This window comes from Galeopterus variegatus, unplaced genomic scaffold (genome assembly GCF_000696425.1).
Source record: "Galeopterus variegatus unplaced genomic scaffold, G_variegatus-3.0.2 Scaffold2575, whole genome shotgun sequence".
Classification (NCBI taxonomy): domain Eukaryota; kingdom Metazoa; phylum Chordata; class Mammalia; order Dermoptera; family Cynocephalidae; genus Galeopterus; species Galeopterus variegatus.
This window is the reverse complement of record NW_007728686.1, coordinates 147098-169444: the sequence shown is the minus strand read 5'-3', so window position 1 is coordinate 169444 and position 22347 is coordinate 147098. Positions and strand designations below refer to the sequence as shown.

At 35.2% G+C, this 22347-nt stretch overlaps 1 protein-coding gene and 1 long non-coding RNA gene across 2 annotated transcripts in view; both read left to right on the top strand.

The window, feature by feature from the left end:
• LOC103598344 (collagen alpha-1(XXIV) chain-like) overlaps window positions 1-7322 on the top strand; it is a gene marked incomplete at its 5' end in the record, with an annotated part of 118124 nt that extends 110802 nt beyond the window's left edge. The window contains 2 exons of the mRNA XM_008582341.1: window positions 6009-6062; window positions 7308-7322. Coding sequence (XP_008580563.1) covers window positions 6009-6062; window positions 7308-7322 — 69 coding nt within the window. The remainder of the gene's footprint in view (window positions 1-6008; window positions 6063-7307) is intronic.
• A 1421-nt stretch (window positions 7323-8743) lies between these two features.
• Window positions 8744-22283, top strand: LOC103598342. Its single transcript, XR_551195.1, has 3 exons — window positions 8744-8791; window positions 15145-15198; window positions 22229-22283. It is a non-coding gene; the product is annotated as an uncharacterized LOC103598342 (long non-coding RNA).
• The last annotated feature ends 64 nt before the right edge of the window (window positions 22284-22347 follow it).

Below are 22347 nucleotides of genomic sequence, written 5' to 3'. Positions count from 1 at the left end.
ATAACTACCATATGATCCAGTAATCCCACTACTGGGTATTTATCCAAAGGAAAGTAAATTAGCATATTGAAGAGATATCTGCACCCCCATGTTTATTGCAGCACTATTCACAATAGCCAAGATATGGAATCAACCTAGTTACACTGATTTTTTAAAAAAAAATTTTGAGATAAAAGATTTTGCTCCCCATAGCAGAATCACCATTTCTTTAAGTATCAGTTTTTTTTTTTCACATTGATATTAATAGACATAGTGACAGAAGATACCCAGCATGAAAACCATGAAAAATAGTTTTAGATAAAATAGCATAGCACCCTTGGCAGTGTTGACATATAGCTTGATTGGAATTTTCACATTGTTAAGGACTCCAAAGCCTGTTGGTGCTCTGGCATGAGAGCTTCCTGCTGCTCTATAAGAAGTATCTAATGCATATTTGTACAGGCCACTTTGCTAACCTTCAAAAAGGTCAGCAGAATGAGGAACCTAAGAAGTCACATAGAGTTTTTGTGAAATTGCTCCAACTTCTCACTTAGTCAGTAAGGGCATCATTAAGCTTTAGTATTTTCAGTACAATATTATTATGTGTTATTATGTTCAAGGACCTGTTCTTTACACAGAGGGAGTTTCCTACCTGTAAGGTAGTAATGAGATTACTAATTTACTGAAAGAGTATTCTACAATGCAGCCAAAGCAAATCCCAAAACCTCTAAAAGCCAATACCAGAGAATTAGTGAGCAACTTTATATCCAATATGGAAGGATAGAAGAAAGCCAAGAAAGGAACAGTCACTTATGCCAAAACTGTATAAGACAGATACTCAAAAACAGCAGGAATAAGGGATACAAGAAGAGATAATAATGCCAGAAAGAAATGAGAAATGTGGCCCTGAATGATTTCATTGTGGCATACAATGTCTTCACCTTTCAGGAGAGCTTTTCAGGTTTTTCTGCGGTGTATCTTAAAGAAGCTGTCCTACACTAAAAATGTCATAGGTGTCAATCAAGTGGTATTGCAGAGAACAATAGTCCAAACAGATGACAGAGAACTTCAGGAAGGTTTGTCATTGCCTGAAGAGAGGGAAAAAAAGTCTCTTGTGGACATCTTTCTCCCTCTATAATCTCCACTTTTCCTTCCTTATTTTTTCATAACTTAAACCAACAAGTAAAGATCGTAACATGTCTATGTGTAAACAAGCTGTGGGAACTTCCACAATTTTAATATTTTAGTTAAGAAATAAGCACCCAATTTATATTATGCATTTATTCTACAAATATTTACTGAGCACCTACTATGTACCAAGTATGGGTCTAGGCAATGAGATTAGCATTGAGATGAAATGAATAGAACACAGCCCCTACTCTCAAAGAGCTCACACAAGTTTAGAAGACAAATTTGGGGGATTAAAGAAAACAGTAAATAATCTCTGAGAGGTCACAAAGTCTGCCTTCTGTAGATAATGTCAGTGAATAGTTTCATAGAGATATTGAAGATGCAGAGTGCTGTATAAACCCTCCTCACTACGAAATAAAAGTATTCCAAATTTTTGAAAATTTACCTCTTTCTTAATTATTCAACAGGTTTTAAATACTCTTTAAATACCTGAGTGCTTTTCTTTTCTCTGATGGTTAAAGTCATAGAATTTTAGATTTGGAGATTGTGAGAGGGATTATCTAGTCCATCCTCTTTGCTTTTTAGAATTAGGAAGATGAGACCCAAACTAGTTAAAGATCTTGCTTCAGAATTGAATATCTAAGCTGGAACTCAAGCCTTTGGACTAGTAATTCACCATATCATGCCGTTATTTCCCTTATTTTTAGGTAGAGAGATTTTAAGGGAGGCTGGGGGTGGGGAGGGAGAGGGTACAGCCCTTAACAGGAGGCATCAGGTGGTAGATTTTCTCACTCTAATTTTGTCTTTAGATAAATCCACAAAAATCACAGTACCTGTGAGGTCTGCATAAAAGAAATATAGAACTAACTTAACGTTTTATATGAAGGTGCTTCAAAAAGTTCATGGAAAAATGGAATTAAAAGATAATGTGAAACTTTCCGAGAACTTTTTGAAGACCCCTTATATGAAAAAAAAATGCATTGTAATTGTAAGCACATATTCTCTGTGAACGATCCTCCTGTTTATTATTGGAGTCTTAGGAAGAGATTACAGTTCAAATGTTTTGCAATGTAAGTGTCATAGCAGGAGAATTCCTCTTATTTCTCATTCAATAAAAAAACTTTTTTTAACTAATAACCTAAGTTCAACCTATATAGGTGGTAGCCCTGTGCTGATACTCACATTATCACCTTTGATTTTTAACCAAGAGACTCATTCAAAAGGGCAGAATGTGGGAGCAACATTGCCAGGCAAATTGATTGCAGGAAGTACAGCACAATTTGCCTTTCTATTCTCGAATTTCCCATAACACAAGTGTGAGTAAAAGCATCTGTTGAGGAGACATTCCAGGCATATTCTCTTGATCACTGCCAGACCTTCCTGAGGCAAAACTTCATTCTGAACTTTTATTTCATGACTACATGTTTGATCCAAGGGAATAAGAGTCAAATAGTTGTTTGGGAAATGTCAGAACCTATTTGGATATTGAGCAGACCATCTAGTTATATCTGTTAGGAAACCTTATGTATCCAAATTTCAAGAGCCTTAAGTGGAGGAACTATGCCCCAAAGTAGACTATTGTCCAATTAGAAACCTCTAAAATCATGAAGTGCTTGTCTATATTTTAAATTTTACTGGCAATATAAAACATGATACATTATTTAGTATTCCTGGCATGTATTATGCTGTCAAATATGTTGACTAAATGAATGAATTTATTTTATGGTACTTTTATACCTTTTAAAGTGTTAATACATGCAGGATATTTCATAAAATGGGTTTTTTCTTCAGTTAGTCACCAGTGTTTGTAGATAGTTTCTTTGATTTTTGGAAACCTTAAATTAATAAGACAAATTTGGCACACTCTTAGTTTCAAAGACTACATAGATAGCACGGATGAGTAATCATTATTTTTATTTACTTATACTACTACTTTATGCCAGAAAAAGAAATTAAGAGGGCTATGTATATTCTATGTTAAGTAACAGATATTATTTAGCATAATTTCTGTGCTACATCATTTTCTGATTTGGTTTATTTGAACTCCTTAGGAACTAGATACTGATACAAGTATAGTAAAATTGCCCCACGTAATATAAGCACACCTCACATAATGAAACAGAAGTAGACTTCAGGCAATTTTTGGTAAAGTCAGTCAAATATTCTAGAAAACAAATTATAATAAGCTGTCTTTTTGCAATCAAAATGTCTTCAGTCTTTAGTGAGGTCTCAAAACAATCATTCCTAGCCAATCATTGGGAAAAGATTAAATCATCACTTAGTACAAATGAAAAGGAATGAGTATATCAGAGAGTCTCTCTCAGGTTGGATTTGGGATGCATCCTAAATGCTATTATGCTTTGGATCTGGAAGCCAATCTCCAGAAGCCACATATATGCAATGAACAATATCCTTCCTTATAATGAGACAGGATAAAACATCCTCTTTTTTCTAAGGATGTAGTCCTTACCCAGGCATTGAAACTAGGTACAGGGTGTACCTTAAGAGCCACACTGCTGGATATGACAGTTATTGTTTATTGCAGCACTATTCACAATAGCCAAGATATGGAATCAACCTAGTTACACTGATTTTTTTTAAAAAATTTTTGAGATAAAAGATTTTGCTCCCCATAGCAGAATCACCATTTCTTTAAGTATCAGTTATATATATACTCATTGTGTGTATGTATACTCATTGATATTTTTCAGTAATTTCAGTAATTTCATGGTCCTCAGTGGATTGAGGCCCACAGTTAGAGAAAAACTGTGAATGCCAATTGGATTTTCCAGAAGCCAGCTGCTGAGATGGCATTTTACTAGAGGGTGTTGATTAGGTTATGTAAAGAAGGGAAAAGAAGCAGACTTGGGTAGAGGAAGAAGTCTAACTGTGATACAGGCCCCACTAAGTCTCAACCAGCCCTGCAAGAAGCCACAGAAATAAATTATTAGATCACTTCCAACTAGATATAAACAATAATACTAGCATAGCATTTAAGAGTATAGGTCAGTGCAGTCCAATAGAAATATAAAGCAAGTCACAAAAGTGAGCCACATATGTAATTTAAAGTTTTCTACTAACCACATTAAAAAAGGTAAAAAGAAAGAGGTGAAGTTTATTTTAGTAATATTTTATTTCAGCTGATATATCCAAACCATTATCATTTTAATATGTAATCAGTGTAAATAATCCTTAATTAGATTTCATAAGTCTTCAAAATCTGGTGTGTCTTTTACATTGAGGGTGTATGTCAGTTTGGACTAGCTACATTTCAAGTGCTCAGTAGCCACTTAAACTGATCCATACTACTTACATTCATCTGCCTCAGCAAAGTGCTTAACTCATCTGCCTCATCTATCAAAGGGGAATCACAATAATACTACCAAATACGGTGGTTATGAGGTTTATCTCAGGCATGTCGAAAATGCTTAATATATATTATTGTACCCTGGATCATTTGACTGATCGATGGATAAATAGATATTGAGATAGATATTGATATGGATATGGATAAGGATGTGTATATCGATATGGGTTGATGTGACTAAAATTATGCCACATGCATTAACTTCAGTTAGATTCAACATAGCAAGCAAATTTTTTTTGATTCAGTGCTTTCTATATGCTAATATGTATTATATGAGAATCTATCTAAGCAGGGTCTTTGCTTGGTAACTATTGAAAAAGAAAATGTTTCATATGTCTTTAAATAATAATAGAAAATAACTTCCTTATAATTTCAGACAGACAGGAAAGGGATTATGCTCTTCTTGTAAAGCTTGTTTTATGTTATTCTTTTTGCTCTCTGTACTGCCTGAAGGAGGAATAATACAGAACCCCTAAAGACAAAGGTAGATAAACCCTGAGCCTTGTTCACTCTGAAAGTGTTAATGATTGCCATCTTTCACTTCTAACACATCAGTTTCATTCCTTACTCAAGGTATGAGTATTTACTACCTAGAATATTCTTTCTCCGTTTTTCATTTGGCTGGCCAGCCACTTTTTGTTCTTCAGTTTTCAGATGAAATGTCAGGCCTCAGGCCTTCCATGACTATCTGCTAAAACAAGCCTTCTCTCTTAGTCTCCACCTCAGCCTCATAGTTGTTTCCTTTATGAGCTTATATCACAATTTGTAATTACTTAATGTTTAATTTCGTTGTTTTTGTCTCTGTGTTACAAGACTTCTTCCCTCATGAGGGCAGAGCCTAGGTCTATCTTGCTCACTAATAAAATCTCATCAACCATCACAGTGCCTGGCACGGTGTGGGCACCAAACATAAGTGAGCGAATGAATGAATGATGGGCATGTGCTGTTCCCTCATGTGCTGATGGACTTTGAAAAAACAGTCACAGAATTGACTTTTTGAATTAATATATCCACCTCAAGCAGGTATGAAAACTGCAGGGATTTTTTTTTTTTTTTTTAACATCCAGTAGATTGTTAGTTCCACAAGGACAGAGATTATGTTTGGATTTGAAACTTATTCCCTCCCAGCATAGTACCTGTCACATATTAGGCACTCATACATATTTGTTTATTGACTAAATAAGTTAATTCTGATGTGAAGTCATAGACTGTAAATTTTACTCCCAGATAAAATTTAGGATGAGTTAGAGAGAAATATAACAATTACAGGTGATTTAAGACCAGGATGCGGGCTGGCCCGGTGGCACACTGCTACAGTGCGCCGCTTGGGAGTGCGGCGGCGCTCCCGCCGAGGGTTTGGATCCCACATGCAGACCGGTTCCCGCTCACTGGCTGAGTGAGGTGCGGGCGTGACACCGAGGGTTGCGATACCATTGCCGGACACAAAAAAAGACAAAAAAAAAAAAAAGACCAGGATGCTACAATACCAATGCAATATATGTATATTTTCTGTTATGTTTTTTCCTAAAAGGGACCTGTTGGTTTACCTGGAGAAGTTGGGATTACTGGAAGTATCGGAGAAAAGGTAATTTCTTTCATTGCTTTATAGTAAGAATTCTAGGCTAAATTCAAAGGAGAGACTTTCATATGGCATTTTCTGTTAATTAGAAACCACTCATAACATTAACACATGACCTGTACTGAATCTCTTAAATATATTGAAATACTGCTAATAGCACATATGTCTCTAATTTTTAAAAGGCAGAGTACCCTTTTGGTTATAAAGATGTGGTCTTGGGAGAAAAGATGAAACACAAAGTCTAGGTTTATGACTAGAAACAAGGCCCCTATATGAAGCAGTTTCAAAAGAGAATAAGTTATTTTACCTTTCTCTCTCCTCTGCCTTATATGTTATATACTTGTTCCTATTCCCATTCTTGCCATTTTATTGGTCTAGAGTATCCTCTCCCTTCCCTCTACAAGTATTTATTCAAAACCAAACTACTGTACTCAGCCAAATTTCCATCTCCTTATGAAGTCTCCCCAGACTCCTCTAATTTTATCTGATTTCTTTCCTTCCTGGACTTAGAATTTGTACCACACAGTTTGAAATCTAATTGTCCTCTAACTGTTTTGTCTCTGTTAATATCATGTCTGCAGTTACTTGAGGGTAGAATCTAAGTTAAGTTTTTTTCATCTCTCTCCTAACTCTCAGTAACATTCAAAGTGCTTGATATACACCTATTGATTTTTTCTTTTACTAACAATATAACAAAATATACTATGAGTTCAGTTAAAAAATGTAGATTTGTAATTTTTTCATTCTGATTTAGTCATTTGTATGCTGGGTTAAATCTTCTACACTGAGATATTTTGCAATCCGGACAATTTTAATATGAATCGGTTTAGTCCTTTTAATCTGCTAGGGCAGATTTGATTATCATGGTCCTTCCTCCAAAATTATTTCTTTGGTACCTAATTGTGGTAAACAGACTATAGAGATAAAACTTTCTTTAATGGTTATACAGATTAGTTACTTTTTAATACTCTTTGATACTTTCACTATTCTCATATAGTCCCATAAAATTACAAGCCTTTTCACTTACAAAATTTTAGCATATGATACATGCTTAATTTCAAGTCCTGTTTATCCACCTTTCCATTTTCTTCATTTTAATAAGACTTTTAGTATTTTTCCATTGGAAAACATCTTACGAGAATTTTTATTGTATTAAAAGTCTAGCACTTTTAGTGTAAAAATGCAAAATTTATAAATTTTTTAATTCGTGGAAATTAAGATGAGTCTGACAATTTTTCTGTCTATTCTTAGCTCAGTCATGACTAATCAACATGCCTCAATGTCACTCTGTTTTCTTTGTTGTTTTAAAAGGGAGACCGTGGAAGTCCAGGCCCATTAGGTCCCCAAGGTGAAAAGGGTGTTATGGTAAGAGCTCAGTGATTTGAAAAATATGGTTCCAAAGAACATAATAAAGTTGAGGCATTTCAGAGGTGGAAATACCTTGACTGGAATTTAAGTAAGTGAAAAATGCTATTTTATAATATATTTCGGTTGGCTCAGTTGGTTAGAGCACAGTGTTATATACCAAGGTCAAGGGTCCAAATCCCTGTACCTGCCAGTCACCAAAAAAAAAAAAAAAATACTGTAATAAATTTCCATTAGAATTTTCTCCTTAAATGATTTGTCTTCTAGAATGCCATATGGCACTAAGGCACTAGAAAGCACTAGTCAAATGATTCTGTAGTTTTAGGAGAAGAATTAAACCACCATAAATGAGCTAAAATTGATGAAGAAGAAAAGTCAATTAGAATTCTACTTATTCTTCTACAGCTTATAGTTTATATGGCACATATCATCATTGCCAGTATTCCATGAATTTGTGAGCATGATGTAATTTTTTGACATATGAAAGCTCAGAACCCAGAATTAATCTTACTCTTGTATCTTTAAGATAGTAATAGCTGACAGTTTTTATATCTGGGTTGCACTTTTTAGTTTATTAAATAATATCTAAATGTGACAGGAACTAGAATGAATGATTATTATCAATAAGAGAATCTTCCTTTCAGAAAACATATTGTGATAGATTTTGTGGCACATAATACTGTCTACAAATTTATTTTACCTAAGTTATTCTTCATTTCTAACTTCTATATTATCATAAGAGCTCTATAAGATTTTTTTTAGCTATTTCCAGTTGCTGTCAGCTACAAAACTTAACATAACCATAAGACTAATTAATTTCAGAAAATATTACCTCCTAAAGCATTATCTGAATCAATGCTAATACCATAAAGTGTGTGGCCTTTCTAAAATTTGACAGGCTAGAGTATTTGTACATACGTACATTCCTTAATTATAAAATTCCCTGACCTCTCTGAAAAGGATATGGTTTCTTGATCTATACAGCATAACGTACATCCATGCATAAAATAACATAATCTACAGAAAGGTTAAATGAATGTTCTCTTCTCAGTAGCCTGTTATATTTGATTCTAGTTAGCAATTTTCTTCTCTATGCAAAGGCCTTCTAATAAATGGATACATGGCTTCTGTGTAAACATGTTGTTTACTTCTGTGGTCTACCTGCAGATAATTTTCTGTGGGCTCTTATATCTTGGATAGGAGAGGGAAACCCTATCAAATTATCCCTTTTTATGACTATAGTTTACTGCTTTATCTTAAAAAAATGATTAAATGCAATGGAGATTTTGTGTCTTTCTTATTTTATTTAAATATAGGGATATCCAGGTCCTCCTGGAGTTCCAGGACCCGTGGGTCCATTGGGATTACCTGTAAGTACAGAAAAGATTTTATAATCCCTTTTAGAGTGTTTATTTTAATTTAAATCCATCGCTTTTGTTATGCTGTATTTTTCGTTTTTATGCAAAAGAAGTCATGTGTAAACTAGTGGAGACTGCTTCTCTCCCAAATTATAAAAAACACTTTGGAATATGTCATGTATCATGAAGTTCCTCACCAATACTTGGTTCATTAACCATTTTCAGTTCTGCAACTTAAACTGGAAAACATTTATACTTCCTAAAAACCATACATAAGAAAACAGGGTCAGAAATCAAGACTAGGGGCCGGCCCGGTGGCGCACTGCTATAGTGCGCCGCTTGGGAAGCGCGGTGGCGCTCCCGCCGAGGGTTCGGATCCCACATACAGACCGGCCGCTCACTGGCTGAGCGAGGGGCGGGAGCAACACCGAGGGTTGCGATCCCGTGGCCGGTCCCGGTCTGGTACGGGCGCGACACTGAGGTTTGCGATCCGTTGCCGGTCACGGAAAAAGACAAAAAGGAACAAAAAAAAAAAAAGAAATCAAGACTAGAAGTGAGACCAATCAGATAAACAAATCACAAGCATAAGTTCCAACATATTTTTCTTAAAAGCTTGCAAATATCCTCAGATAAAATTCATAGAAAATGTACTTTTATTAAACAAAAATTGATTTGATTTTTATTATTACACTTTTTTTAACAACCCACTCTTGCGGGAACGAATCAATTCCCACAAGAGTGCTTCCCCCTTTAGGAGGGCATTAATTCTTTTTTTTTAATTGGTTATGAATATTCATGAGATACAAAGTTGATTGTCACCCTTCATGCCCAAGATATGAAAGTGAAATCCACACTGGCAGCATGCCCATTACCACAAATTGTGTTTGTACCCAATGTCCCCCACCAAATTATCCCCAACCTCCTTCCCGCTCCCCCTACTCCTTTCCCCCTCATTCCACTTTGTATCCTAGGGTATGGACTCTGCAAGTCCAATGCACCACTGTCATCTTTCTTTCCTTCCTTCTTTTTCTCTTAGCCCCCACTTATGAGTGAAGTACATGTGGTATTTATCTCTCTGTGCTTTGCTTATTTCACTCAACATAAGTTACTCCAGGCTCATCCATGTTGTTGCAAATGGGGGAATTTCATTCATTTTTATGGCAGAGTAGTATTCCATGGTGTATATATACCACAGTTTCCTTATCCAGTCATCCATCGATGGGCATTTAAGTTGGTTCCATGTCTTGGCTATCGCAAACAGAGCTGTGATGAACATGGGAGTGCAGATATCCCTTCTACATGATGATTTCCATTCCTTTGTGTATATACCCAGAAGTGGGAATGCTGGATTGTATGGAAGGTCTACCTGTAGTTGTTTGAGGAAACTCCATACTGTTTTCCATAGTGGTTGTACTAATTTACAGTCCCACCAACAGTGTAGGAGTGTTCCCTCTCTCCACACCCTTGTCAGCATTTGTTATTCACTGTCTTTTTGGTTATAGTCAGTCTAACTGGGGTTAGATGGTATCTCAGTGTAGTTTTAATTTGCATTTCCTTGATGACTAGTGATGTGGAGCATTTTTCCATGTACCTGTTGACCGTTTGTATGTCTTCCTATGAAAAATGTCTATTCAGCTCCTTTGCCCATTTTTTAAATTGGATTATTTGTTTTTTACTGTGTAATTGCTTGAGTTCCTTTTATATTATGGGTATTAATCCCTTGTCAGATGCATAGTTAGCAAAAATTTTCTCCCACTCTGTAGGTTGTCATTTCACTCTGTTGATTGTTTCCTTTGCTGTGCAGAAGCTTTTTAGTTTGATGTACTCTCATTTATTTTATTTTTCTTTTGTTGCTTGTGCTTTGGGGCTCATGTTCATAAAGTCTGTGCCCAGACCTAATTCCTGAAGTGTTTCACCTATATTTTCCCTTAGCAATTTTACAGTTTCAGGTCTTATACATTAGCAATTTTACAGTTTCAGGTCTTTAATCCATTTTGAGTTGATTTTAGTATATGGTGAGAGGTGCATATCTAGTTTCATTCTTCTGCATATGGATATCCAATTTTCCCAGCACCATTTGTTGAAGGGGCAGTCTTTTTCCCAATGTAGATTTTTGTTGCCTTTGTCCAGTATTGGATGGCTGTAAACCTCACCATTAATTTCTAGGTTCTCAATCCTGCTCTACTGATCTGAATGTCTATTTTTATGCCAGTACCATGCTGTTTTTTTTTATACCAGTACCATGCTGTTTTGGTTACAACAGCTTTGTAGTATAATTTGAAGTCAGGCAGAGTTATGCCTCCAGCTTTGTTTTCTTTGCTCAGGATTGCTTTGGCTATTCAGGGTCTTTTGTTTTTCCATATGAAAGGTAAGATTATTTTTTTCATTTCTGTTAGAATGTCATTGGTATTTTGATGGGGATTGCATTGAATCTGTAGATTGCTTTGGGTAGTATAGACATTTTCACAATGTTAATTCTTCCAATCTAAGAGCATGAAATATCTTTCCATCTTTTTGTGTCTTCTTTAATTTCTTTCAGAAGTGGTTTGTAGTTCCCATTGAAGAGGTCTTTCACCTCCTTGGTTAAATTTATCCCTAGGTATCTTATTTTTTTCTGGCAATTTTAAATGGGCTTACTTTATTTCTCTTTCTGTTAATTCATTATTTGAGTATATAAATGCAATTGATTTGGGGGCATTTATTTTGTATCCTGCATTATTACTGAAGTTATTAACTAGATCTAGGAGTTTTTTGATAGCGTCTTTAGGTTTTTCTATATATATATTATCATGTCATCTGCAAATAAAGAAAGTTTGACTTCATCTTTTCCAATTTGGATTACCCTTATTTCTTTCTCTTGCCTGATTGCTCTGGCTAGTACCCCTAGTACTATGTTAAATAGAAGTTTATTTTCATTAGTTTCAAGAAATTTTTTGATTTCTTGTTTAATTTCTTCCTGGAGCCATAGGTAATTCAGCAGCCTATTGTTTAGTTTCCGTGCATTTGTATAGTTTCCAGGGTTTTGCTTATTATTAATTTCCAGTTTAATCCATTGTGGTCTGAAAAGATACTTGGAATGATTTTGTTTTTTTAAAAATTTGCTGAGAATAGGTTTGTGACCTAATATGTGGTCTATCTTGGAGAATGTTCCATGAGCTGATGAGAAGAAAGTATATTCTATAGTTGCTGGGTGAAATTTTCTATATATATCTGCCAGGTCCAGTTGGTCTAGGGTGTAGATTAAATCCTGTGTCTCTTTGTTGATTCGTTGCCTGGAATATCTGTCCAGATCTCCCACTGTTAATGTATTAGGGCCTATTTCTTTCTTTAGGTCTAAGAGAGTTTGCTTTATATATCTGGGTGCTCTAGTATTGGGTGCATATATATTTATGATTGTTTAATCTTTGAGCTGGATAGATCCTTTTATCATTATATAGTGGCCTTGTGTGTCTCTTTTTGGTTTTTGATTTAAAGTCTGTTTTGTCTGGTATAAGAATAGCTACTCCTGCTCATTTTTGGTTTCAAATTTCATGGTATATCTTTTTCCAGCCCTTCACTTTTAGTTTGTGTGTGTCTCTACAGGTGAGGTGGGTCTCTTGAAGACAGCATATACTTGGGTCTAGCTTTTTAATACAATCTTTCAGTCTGTGTCTTTTGAATGGGGAGTTTAATCCATTCACATTTAGGGTAGTTATTGACAAGTATTGTTTAATTCCTGTCATTTAATGGCTTTTTGTTTACATGATTTAAATACCTTTTGGTCATTACTTCCCTGTTTATTTTTCTTCTTCAATGTTGGTTGGACATTTAATGTGGCATGATTTAGCTTCTTTCACTTTCTCATTGGCAGTTTTGTTTTAGTGGTGGGTTTTGCTCTTTCTTGTATATTTGTGATAGTGATCATCATTATTCAGATTCCAGATGAAGGACTTCCTTGAGAATTTCTTGCAGGGCTGGTCATGTGGTGGTGAACTCCCACAACTTTTGTTTGTCTGGGAAATATGCTATTTCTCCCTCATTTCTTTTTCTTTCTTTTTTTTTTTTTGGAGACCGGCCGCACCGTGCTCAGCCAGTGAGCGCTGTGAGCGCACCGGTCATCCCTATATAGGATCCGAACCCGCGGTGGGAGCGCTGCTGCACTTCAAGCGCTGCACTCTCCCGAGTGCGCCATGGGCTCGGCCCCTCCCTCATTTCTGAAGGAGAGCCTTGCTGGGTAAAGAATTCTTGGCTGGCAATTTTTTTCTTTTAGTATTTTGAATATATCATTCCACTTTCTTCAGGCCTGTAGGGTTTCAGTTGAGAAGTCTGCTGTTAGACTGATGGCGGCTCCCCTATAGGTGACCTGATGCTTTTCTCTTGCTTCTTTTAAAATTCTCTCTTTGTCTTTGAGCTTTGCAAATTTAACTATAATGTGTCTGGAGGAGAATCTTTTTGGATTGAATATGTTTGGGGACCTTTGAGCTTCTTGGATCTGAAAGTCTGTATCTCTCCCTACACCTGGAAAGTTTTCTGTTATGTTTTCCTTAAATAGGTTTTCAATACCTTTTCCTTTCTCCTCCCCTTCTGGAATACCCACGATTTGGATGTTAGAGCACTTGAGGTTGTCTGCTCTCTCTCTCTCTTAGGTTTTCCTCATTATTTTTAATTCTTTTTTCCTTTTTTTTTTTTTGTCTGCCTCGGTTATTTCAAAAAGACCATCTTTGAGATCGGAAATTCTTTCATCTGCTTGCTCTAGCCTGCTGCTCAAGCTCTCTGTTGTGTTTCTTATTTCACTGGGTGAATCTTTCATTTGTAGGTGTTCTGCTACACTCTTTTTTAAGATATGAATCTCTTTGTAGATTTCGTCCTTCATATTCTGGATATTTTTTCTTGTTTCATTGTGTGCTCTAACTGAGTCTTCTTTTATTTCTTCAAGTTTTCTTAAGAGCATTGCTCTGAATTCTTTTTCAGACATTTCAAGGATTCCCTGTTCTATGGCGTCTGAAATTTGAGCATTACTGTATTCCTTCGGTGGTATCATATCTTCTTGTTTATTTGTAGTTCTAGTATTTTTTCATTGATGTTTGATCATTTGGTAGAGGGTTTGTTTCTTCTATTACACTGAGGTTGGCTATGAGGATAAAGATTTTTTACTCTATTTGCAGGCTTTACTGGTGACTCTTATTCAATCAGTGTAGTTGGGTGAGCAGTAGGTTACCTATAAAGTGGCCCTTGCAGCTACTGTGGTGGTGAATGGTCCATGCTTGACAGTAGGTGTGGTAGTGGTTATATCATACCACCTTGGGTCCTAATCCAGAGTCTATGGCCATAGAATGAGCTGCGTGACTTACCTTTCAGTGGGGCAGGGTCTGAGGGGGAGGGGCAGACCGCACCTCTGCGTGAGTCACTCGGGTTGGCTCACCTCTCCACCAAAAGTTGATTTTAAAAATACTTCATTTGTTGTTTACAGAAAGATAGTGAAATTTTACCTCTAAAGAGATAAATTTTGCTTATCCACATTTGGCAGTTATTATGAACTTAAATATGAAAAAGATTAGCCTTTAGGATCCCCTGAGCCAAAATTTTCTTATCAGAAATGGCTTATACTAACTTTTGTGAAGCTTGTGTTTTAAAACTAAGCCTGATTTTCCAGTATATTTATAGACATGTTATTGGCTTCTTAAATTAGGGAGACTGATCTATAGCATAGTTGACAGTTTGTTTACTCACAGAAAAGAATAAGTAAATCTGAAATACTAAAGTTTACTCCATTTTTATCTACCTAATATTATAGATAAATAAATTTTGTTTTCCAACTGAGTCTTGATGACTATAGGTATAAAAATAATTCATTATAATTGACTTACAAATAGCAACTTAATCTCCATTGCAGGCTGTTTTTTGTGGTGTATTAATTTGGAACATCTTGTGGCATTTTCATGGTAACAGAACAAAAATCTATTTTTATGTTTGGGATTATGATAAATGTCTAGAAAAATGGTAAAGACATCTTACTGTGATAGCCTTTGTTTCTTTGATGGGCCAGGCAGATTAGATTTGTCTGACTGGCTGAGTGTCTCCTTTCTCCATCACTCCATGTGTGTTCCTCTGAAAACTACCTAGTCAGTGAATATTAAAAGCTTCTTATTATTTGTTCAGGGTGTAAACACCCAGAAATGACACTTCTCCAAATAGTAGAATATTCCAAAGGCAGAATACTGGGGGAGGTTTTTGATAATTAATGCATATTTTTAAAGGAGGCTAATCAATTTTATTTTAAGAATTCCCAAGGAGAGTATTACACATGTGATAAGAAAGTTTATCACCATTATTCTGATAACATTATTGTGAATTCTATGACTGATTTTTAAATTTGCAACATGCAGGGTCATGTGGGAGCAAGAGGATCACCAGGGAGTCAAGGTCCTAAAGGACAAAGAGTAAGTCATCTAATGAAAGAAGTACATTAACCTCAAAAAAGTCACTTCATAAATAGTGATGCATTCAACAAAAATAGTACCATATTTTCTAGAATTGTGCTTAGATATTCACAAGTTTTTCCTATCTATTCATTATATTAAACTACCTATTTTAATTGAAATATGACTCATAGTCATTTGTACTTTAAAATTATACTTTTACATTTTAATTTTCACATTTATCACTAACTCATACAGAATTCTTTTTTCTTATTCCAAATCTCCAATTCCATTCTTTGAGGGAATTGTAAATGTGAAGATCTTTAAATAAATTACTTTTCTACTCACAGCAGACTTACATAGAAGAAAAAGTAATGTTATGACAAAATAAGAGCAATAAGAAATAGAATGAAGATACACAGGATGAATAAGAGTTTAATTGTAAATCAGAGGTGTCACAATCATTGTTGTCTAATAATTATGCATACAGAATTAAATTTAAAAAACTTTGTCTCTTTAAGTTGTCTCTTAAAACTTAAATTATTTTTTCTTTAAAGATATAAGAGCCACCATTTATTGCATGCCTGTCACCTGCCAGACACTTTTCCATATATTACAGGCATTTATTGAACTTTGCTTTATTGTATTTTGTAGATATTGCATTTTTCCAAATTGTAGGTTTGTGGCAACCCTGCATCAAGCAAGTCTATGGGTGCCATTTTTCCAACAGTGTGAGCTCACTTTGTCTCTGTATTACATTTTGGTAATTCTTGCAATATTTCAAACTTTATTATTATTATTAATGTAAACTATTTTATAATTATTATTATGGTGATCTGTGACTAGTGATCTTTGATATTACTCTTGTAATTGTTTTGGGGTACCACAAACCTCTCCTATCTAAGACAGCGAACGTTACCGATAAATGTTGTGTGTGTCTGACTGCTCCACCAACTGCCCTGGTCTCTCTCCCTCTCTTCAGGCCTTCCTATTCCCTGTGACACAACAATATTCACATTAGGCCAATTAATCACCCTGCAATGGCCTCTGAGTGTTCAAGTGAAAGGAAGAGTCACTTGTCTCTCACTTTTTTTTTCTTATACATGTTGTTTTTTTCCTAAGTAATGAACTCTATTTTCATAACAGTTTTAACTTTACAAAGCTATTGGACAGAAATTACAGATAGTTTCCACACCCCACCATACACACAGTTTCTCCTATTATTAACATGTTACTTAAGTGTGGTGCATTTGTTACAATTATGATCCAATATTCACCTATTTTTAACTCAGTTTTACATTAAGGTTTCCTCTTTGTGTTGTACAGTTCTATGGGTTTTGCCAAATGCATAATGCCATGTGTTCACCATTACAGTATCATACAGAATAGTACCACTGCCTTAAAAATCCTCTGTGTTTCTCCTATTCATCTCCACTTCCTCCCTTCTCCTTTGAAACCCTGGCACCCACTGATTTCTTTTTCCATTACCTAAAACATTTATCATTCCTTTGTGTCGAGAAGATTCAAAATCATCTCTTATAGCTAATTAAAAACACACAATAAATTGTTATAGTCATCCTACACTGCTACAAAACACTAGATATTATTTCTCCTATATAGCTGTGGTTTTGTGTTTGTTAACCAACCTCTTTCTTCTCTTCTCCCCTGCCTTTTCCAGCCTCTGTTAACCAACATTCTACTCTCTACTTCTACGTGATCAATTTTCTTCTGTCAGTAGGGATTGCATTGAATTTGTGGATTGCTTTTGGTAGTATGTAGTTTTCACAATATTGATTCTGCCAATCCATGAACATGGGATGTCTTTTCATTTCTTTGTGTTCTCTTCAGTTTCTTTCATCAGTGTTTTATAGTTTTTCTTGTACAAATCTTTCACCTCCTTTATTAAATTTATTTCTAGGTATTTTTTTTTTTTAGCTATTGTATATGGGATTCCTTTCTTGGTTTCTTTTTCATCTTGCTTGTTATTGGTGTATAGAAATGCTACTGGTATTTGTGTGTTGATTTTGTATACTGCAACTTTACTGAATTTGTTTATCAGTTCTAAGAGTTTTTTGGTGGAGCTTTTAGGGTTTTCTATATATAAGATTATGTCATCTGCAAACAGGGACAATTTGATTTCCTCCTTTCTAATTTGGATGCCCTTTATTTTTTTCTCTTTCCTAATTGCTCTGGCTAGGACTTCTAGTCCTGTGTTGAATAAGAGTGGAGAGATGGGCATCCTTGTCCTGTTGCTGCTTTCAGGTTTCTTCTGTTTACTAAGATATTAGCCATGGATTTGTCATATATGGCCTTCATGATGCTGAGGTGTGTTCCTTTTACACCTCATTTGTTGAAGGTTTTTATCAAGAAAAGATGTTGGATTTTATCAAATGCTTTTTCTTCATCATTTGTTCAGGCTGTGTAAATCAAGAGCCAGAAAAGATTGCTTAAGCATAATAAGCTAGGCATGTGAGTGACTCAAAATTAATAGATAGGTCAAGCAAAACAGATATTATTAGAAGGAAATATAAATACGCTTAGTCCAAGTTACAAAGACATTTGTTCTGTGATAAGGGCATTTCCCTTAATTATAGATTAAAATTGATTTTAGGGGTCATAGGGATGGGCTTTGAGTTCTCATAAAAGTCTTTCTAAATCAATAAGTATGCAGTTTGTGTTAATGTTTTAGTAAATCACAGGGTTTTTTTTTCTTTTTTCTTTTAATTTTAGCATTTATATGAAGTAGTGGTCCTGTCTCTTATCATCTAATGCATTCAGGATTAAATTGATCATTCATGAATTTTGTTAACTCCTTAACATTATTGCCTACAATTCAAGTACCTATTACTTTACAAAACATTCTTAGTTTATGTAGCTGAACCATCAGACTTTTATTCCAGCTTTGAGAACCTACTAATAGTTTAGTGTAGCCAACTTAATTTTTCATAAGAGTATAAACAAAGGATTAGATTTTCTATTAGCCAGCATACTTTTTCCAAGAGAATTTAACTTTATGCCAAATTAGGTATCTATTATAATGCTATTCGTCTAGCTTTCTTAGAGCTTGTCCTAAAGCTTATTTTGTCTTAGGAGTCAAAGCAGGCATATACACTAACCCATGGGGTAACTTCTACAACCAGTGTCAGAGGGAAACTTACAGATGCTGATAAAGCTAAGCTTTTAGTTAGTTAGGTTACTTTTGCCTGGAGCATAGACTACCTTTCCTAGAGTTCTGCCACCATTGAACTCTTAATGAGCAAACTTAGACTTTATAGCCTTCAATGCAATTGCACTACTTAGACCTTTTTTTTTTCCAATTAAATGCAGTTATTTCTACCATCACTATAGGCACAGAAACCTGTATTTCTTTGTTCCCTGTGTAGCCCAGGCTTAGTAAATGAAATAATAAATGTAGAAGTATTTTTTTAAAGTAAAACATTGTAAAATGAGTGGTTATCATTACTGTAAGTATTCCTTAATTTTGGAGGGAGTTCCTTTCAATTATATTACCAATCAGCTCTTTACTTGTGAATGTTTAATATTCATTTTGTAAATGTATTCTAATTTCAAGTCCTCTATTCTAGCCTGAATCACTTCCTGACAGGATTAACCCTTATTTCTTTTTAACATTTGAAAAAATATTATTAACTTAATAAAGCACAATTATTCAAAGTCTTTGGGCATTTAGACATCATGGGAGTCAGGCAACTCACCTAACATCTGCAGAGTTCAGTTTCTCCATCTTAAAAACTGGGATTTGGACTAGTTCATCCATGGCAGTAGGTGATTTATGTGGCAGGACAAGAAACTGGCAGTTAATTTTGAGGCTTTTCTTCAGCTAGATTCAGTCTTTCCTATGTATACTCGTAGGCAGCCACTTAATCTGATTTTATTCAAGAAAGGAAACTTATTTACCATCTTGGACCAAACAAACTTTTAAAAAAAATTCTAAATTTATACCTCTGTGTCAGGGCATTTATATGAAATAGTTGTTTTGTCTCCTCTCATCTAATGCATTTAGAATTAAACTGATCATTCATTAATTTGATTAACTCTTTAATATTACTAAAGAATTTTGAAGCTTTTGAAGCTTTATCTTTATGGCTATCATTTAAACTGAGAATGACTTCTAACTCTGTCACTAGAGTTGAACTCATTATCTACCACCACTCCTCTGTCCACCCCAAAGTTACATTTCTAATTTTTTTTTCTATTAATGCTGTTATTGTTCTACCAGTTACTCAGTGTATACTCAGTTTTCAGTTGCATATAACAGAATACCTGAAACTGGGTTATTTTAAAAGAAATACAATTTGTTTCTTACAGTTTTAGAGGCTGGGAAATCAAAAGTCCAGAGGGTATGTCTGGTGAGGGCCTTCTTGGTGGAGTGCCTGCAGAGTCCTGTGGCGATCAGGGTATTATACGTTGAAAATAGCAATAGCATTTTCATATACTCTCCTTATAAAGCCACCAGTCTACACACATGATAACCCATTAAACCATTAACACATTACTCCATGAATGGATTAATTCATTCATGAGGGCATAGTATTCATGATCCAATCACGTCTTAAAGGCCCTACCTTTAAAATACCATAATTAGATTTCGCACCCTCTTAACACTGCTACAATGGGAATCACATTTCCAACACATGAGTTTTAGGGGCAACATATTTAACCCATAGCCTGCAGTAACAAAATGTCCAAGAAAGACATAGAGATTTGAGGTTACAAAGTTGTTTTTAAGTACCTGATTACCAGTGGACACATTTTCAGTTTAGAGCATACATATTTTCTGCAGTATTTTGGAATGTTGACCACTCATTCCTTTTCAAACTCTGTTAGCCTTCTTCTTTTGTTACTCCAAAAACACTTAGCACTGTTTCTCACAGGGCAGAAAGAGGAAAATAAGGCATTGAACGTGCCAGAGAAAAAGAATCAATACAGGCTGGTTAAATTTTAAGATGAGGGTAATCATTAGAGCAAAGTTCTCAGGGACCTTCATGCTTGAAACTTCAGAGTCATCCTTTAATCATTTGTTTTTTTTGTTTTTTTGGGTTTTTTTCATCTTCAGTTACTCAATTGTTGAATTTTCCAAGCATGCCCCCACCTCAGGACCTTTGCACTTGCTGTTTCTTCTTCCACATTGGTCTTCCCCAAGTTATTGCATGGCTGCAATCTCACTTTCTTCAGATATTTACCCACATGCCACATTAGACAGACTTTTCAGACCACTCTATCTAAAATAGTGCTCTCCACCTTGGATAATCTCTGGTCCCTTAATCTCCTTTATTTTTCTTCATTATACTTGACTGCCTATTTTCATTTTTTACTTTAATTTTTCATCTTTATTTGCTTGCTTATGAATTCAGGGATTTGTCTCCTCTCCCTACCCTGTCCTCTGGGCTTAAAACAATACCTGGTGTACCATAGGAGTTGTTTGATAAGCACTTTTAAGTCCGTACTCCTCAAGTTGATATTCAAGTCTTTCACAATAAGACTGTAATTTAGTTTTCCAGTATTTTATTGGAAAATAGGGCAGAAAAGGAAGTTGGGGACAGACTATGGAGTACCTTGGATATGAACTGAGAAACTATGGCACTGGAGCTATGGCTTTAATAGGACCAGTGAAACTATGCTTCTAATGGAGTGTGAGCATTTTCTCCAAATCTATGAATGTGGCCAAGAGGATCAAAGAATACATTACCCTAAGAGTACCTAGGAAGAGAGTCCTATTATTGTGAGCAGATTTTAATAATATAAAGCTAAAGCAAGGCTTATCTCAGATGATGTGCAAGACAAGGTGCTGAAGCTAGAGAACGCCTTCAAATCAGCATGTTGTACTGGGAGATTTGTATCACTGTCCTGTATAGAAATCTTTAGTGGTTCCCCATAGCCAACTGATTTAAATATAAACTCCAGTCCCTCAACTTTTAAGTCCCAGTTTTTCTTTCCACACTTATTTTTTAATATTTCTCCACATGTAATCAATAGCCTGGCCGTACAAACTACTTTTTCATTTTTTGAGTATCTTCTTTCATGCCTCCGTTCCCTTTTCTCATACTATCCTTCTATCTAGAGTTCCTAATATTTTGAATATGTCTATGAGAGCTTGCCCTCCCGCTGCCAAAATGATACCTACATGTCCGTCATAAACATGTGAAACCTGTCTCTCTCTCTCTCTCTCTGAATTCTCCTATTTGTCCTTGACATGCCTTATCTCTCCCTGTATTATAGTCATTCGTATAATTTACTTTTTTATTTTATAAAATTTCGTAATGGGGAAACTTTCTCACAACTGTGTATCCAGATAACACTTAATGAAATTCATTTTCCACAGTAAATGTTCTGTTAGAGGCTGTAGAATTTAATTAGGTCCCTAAAAAAGAACTTTCAGATCTTCCAAGGAAAGTTATAATTTAAGCAGGAAGACTATTCTGTCATTTTATTAGAGAATGTCTTTTACAACTATTGCTTCTTTGCAACTAATTATTGAGAAGCTTTAAATTTACATTAATATTTCCAACAGCATTTTCTGCTCTTTTTCTTGCCCCTGTCATCTCCTGGTGACTATTGTCAGGCAGGAGCATAGTGGGTACAATGCAACCAGCATTCATTTTCTGATAATGTGAAGAGCACCATTCCCAGAATATGAAACTTAAGAAGACTGTTCAAACAAACAAAACAGACACTTTTAAGTTTATTCAGAGATGTTTTAAGAATAAATCTTGGCTGTCTGCTGAGTAAATGATAAAGTGAACAAAACACCCACGTAACAAACCTCTATTATACCCACCTCAACAACTGAATAAGCTATTTTTACAGTTATCTGATTTACTATTTGGCATTAAATCTGAAAAACACGGTCTTGATTCTCCCATGCATATAGGTGCAGCCTTGTACCCAGCCGTATTCTTTTCTGTGGTCAGGGCATTAAAAACAAGCAGGAGTTTGTCAACAAAGAAGGGCATGGGGTCTTCATTTATAAGCACACATAACAATAAAAAAGGGAACATTCCAAATTAGCAACAGAATATTTTTCCCACTCTAGGGACCAAGAGGACCAGATGGTCTCTTAGGGGAACAAGGCATACAAGGTGCCAAGGTAAGCATTGATTTCTCTCATTTCATATGCAGTTAGCTTTTATTGAGCCCATATGTCCTACCGGT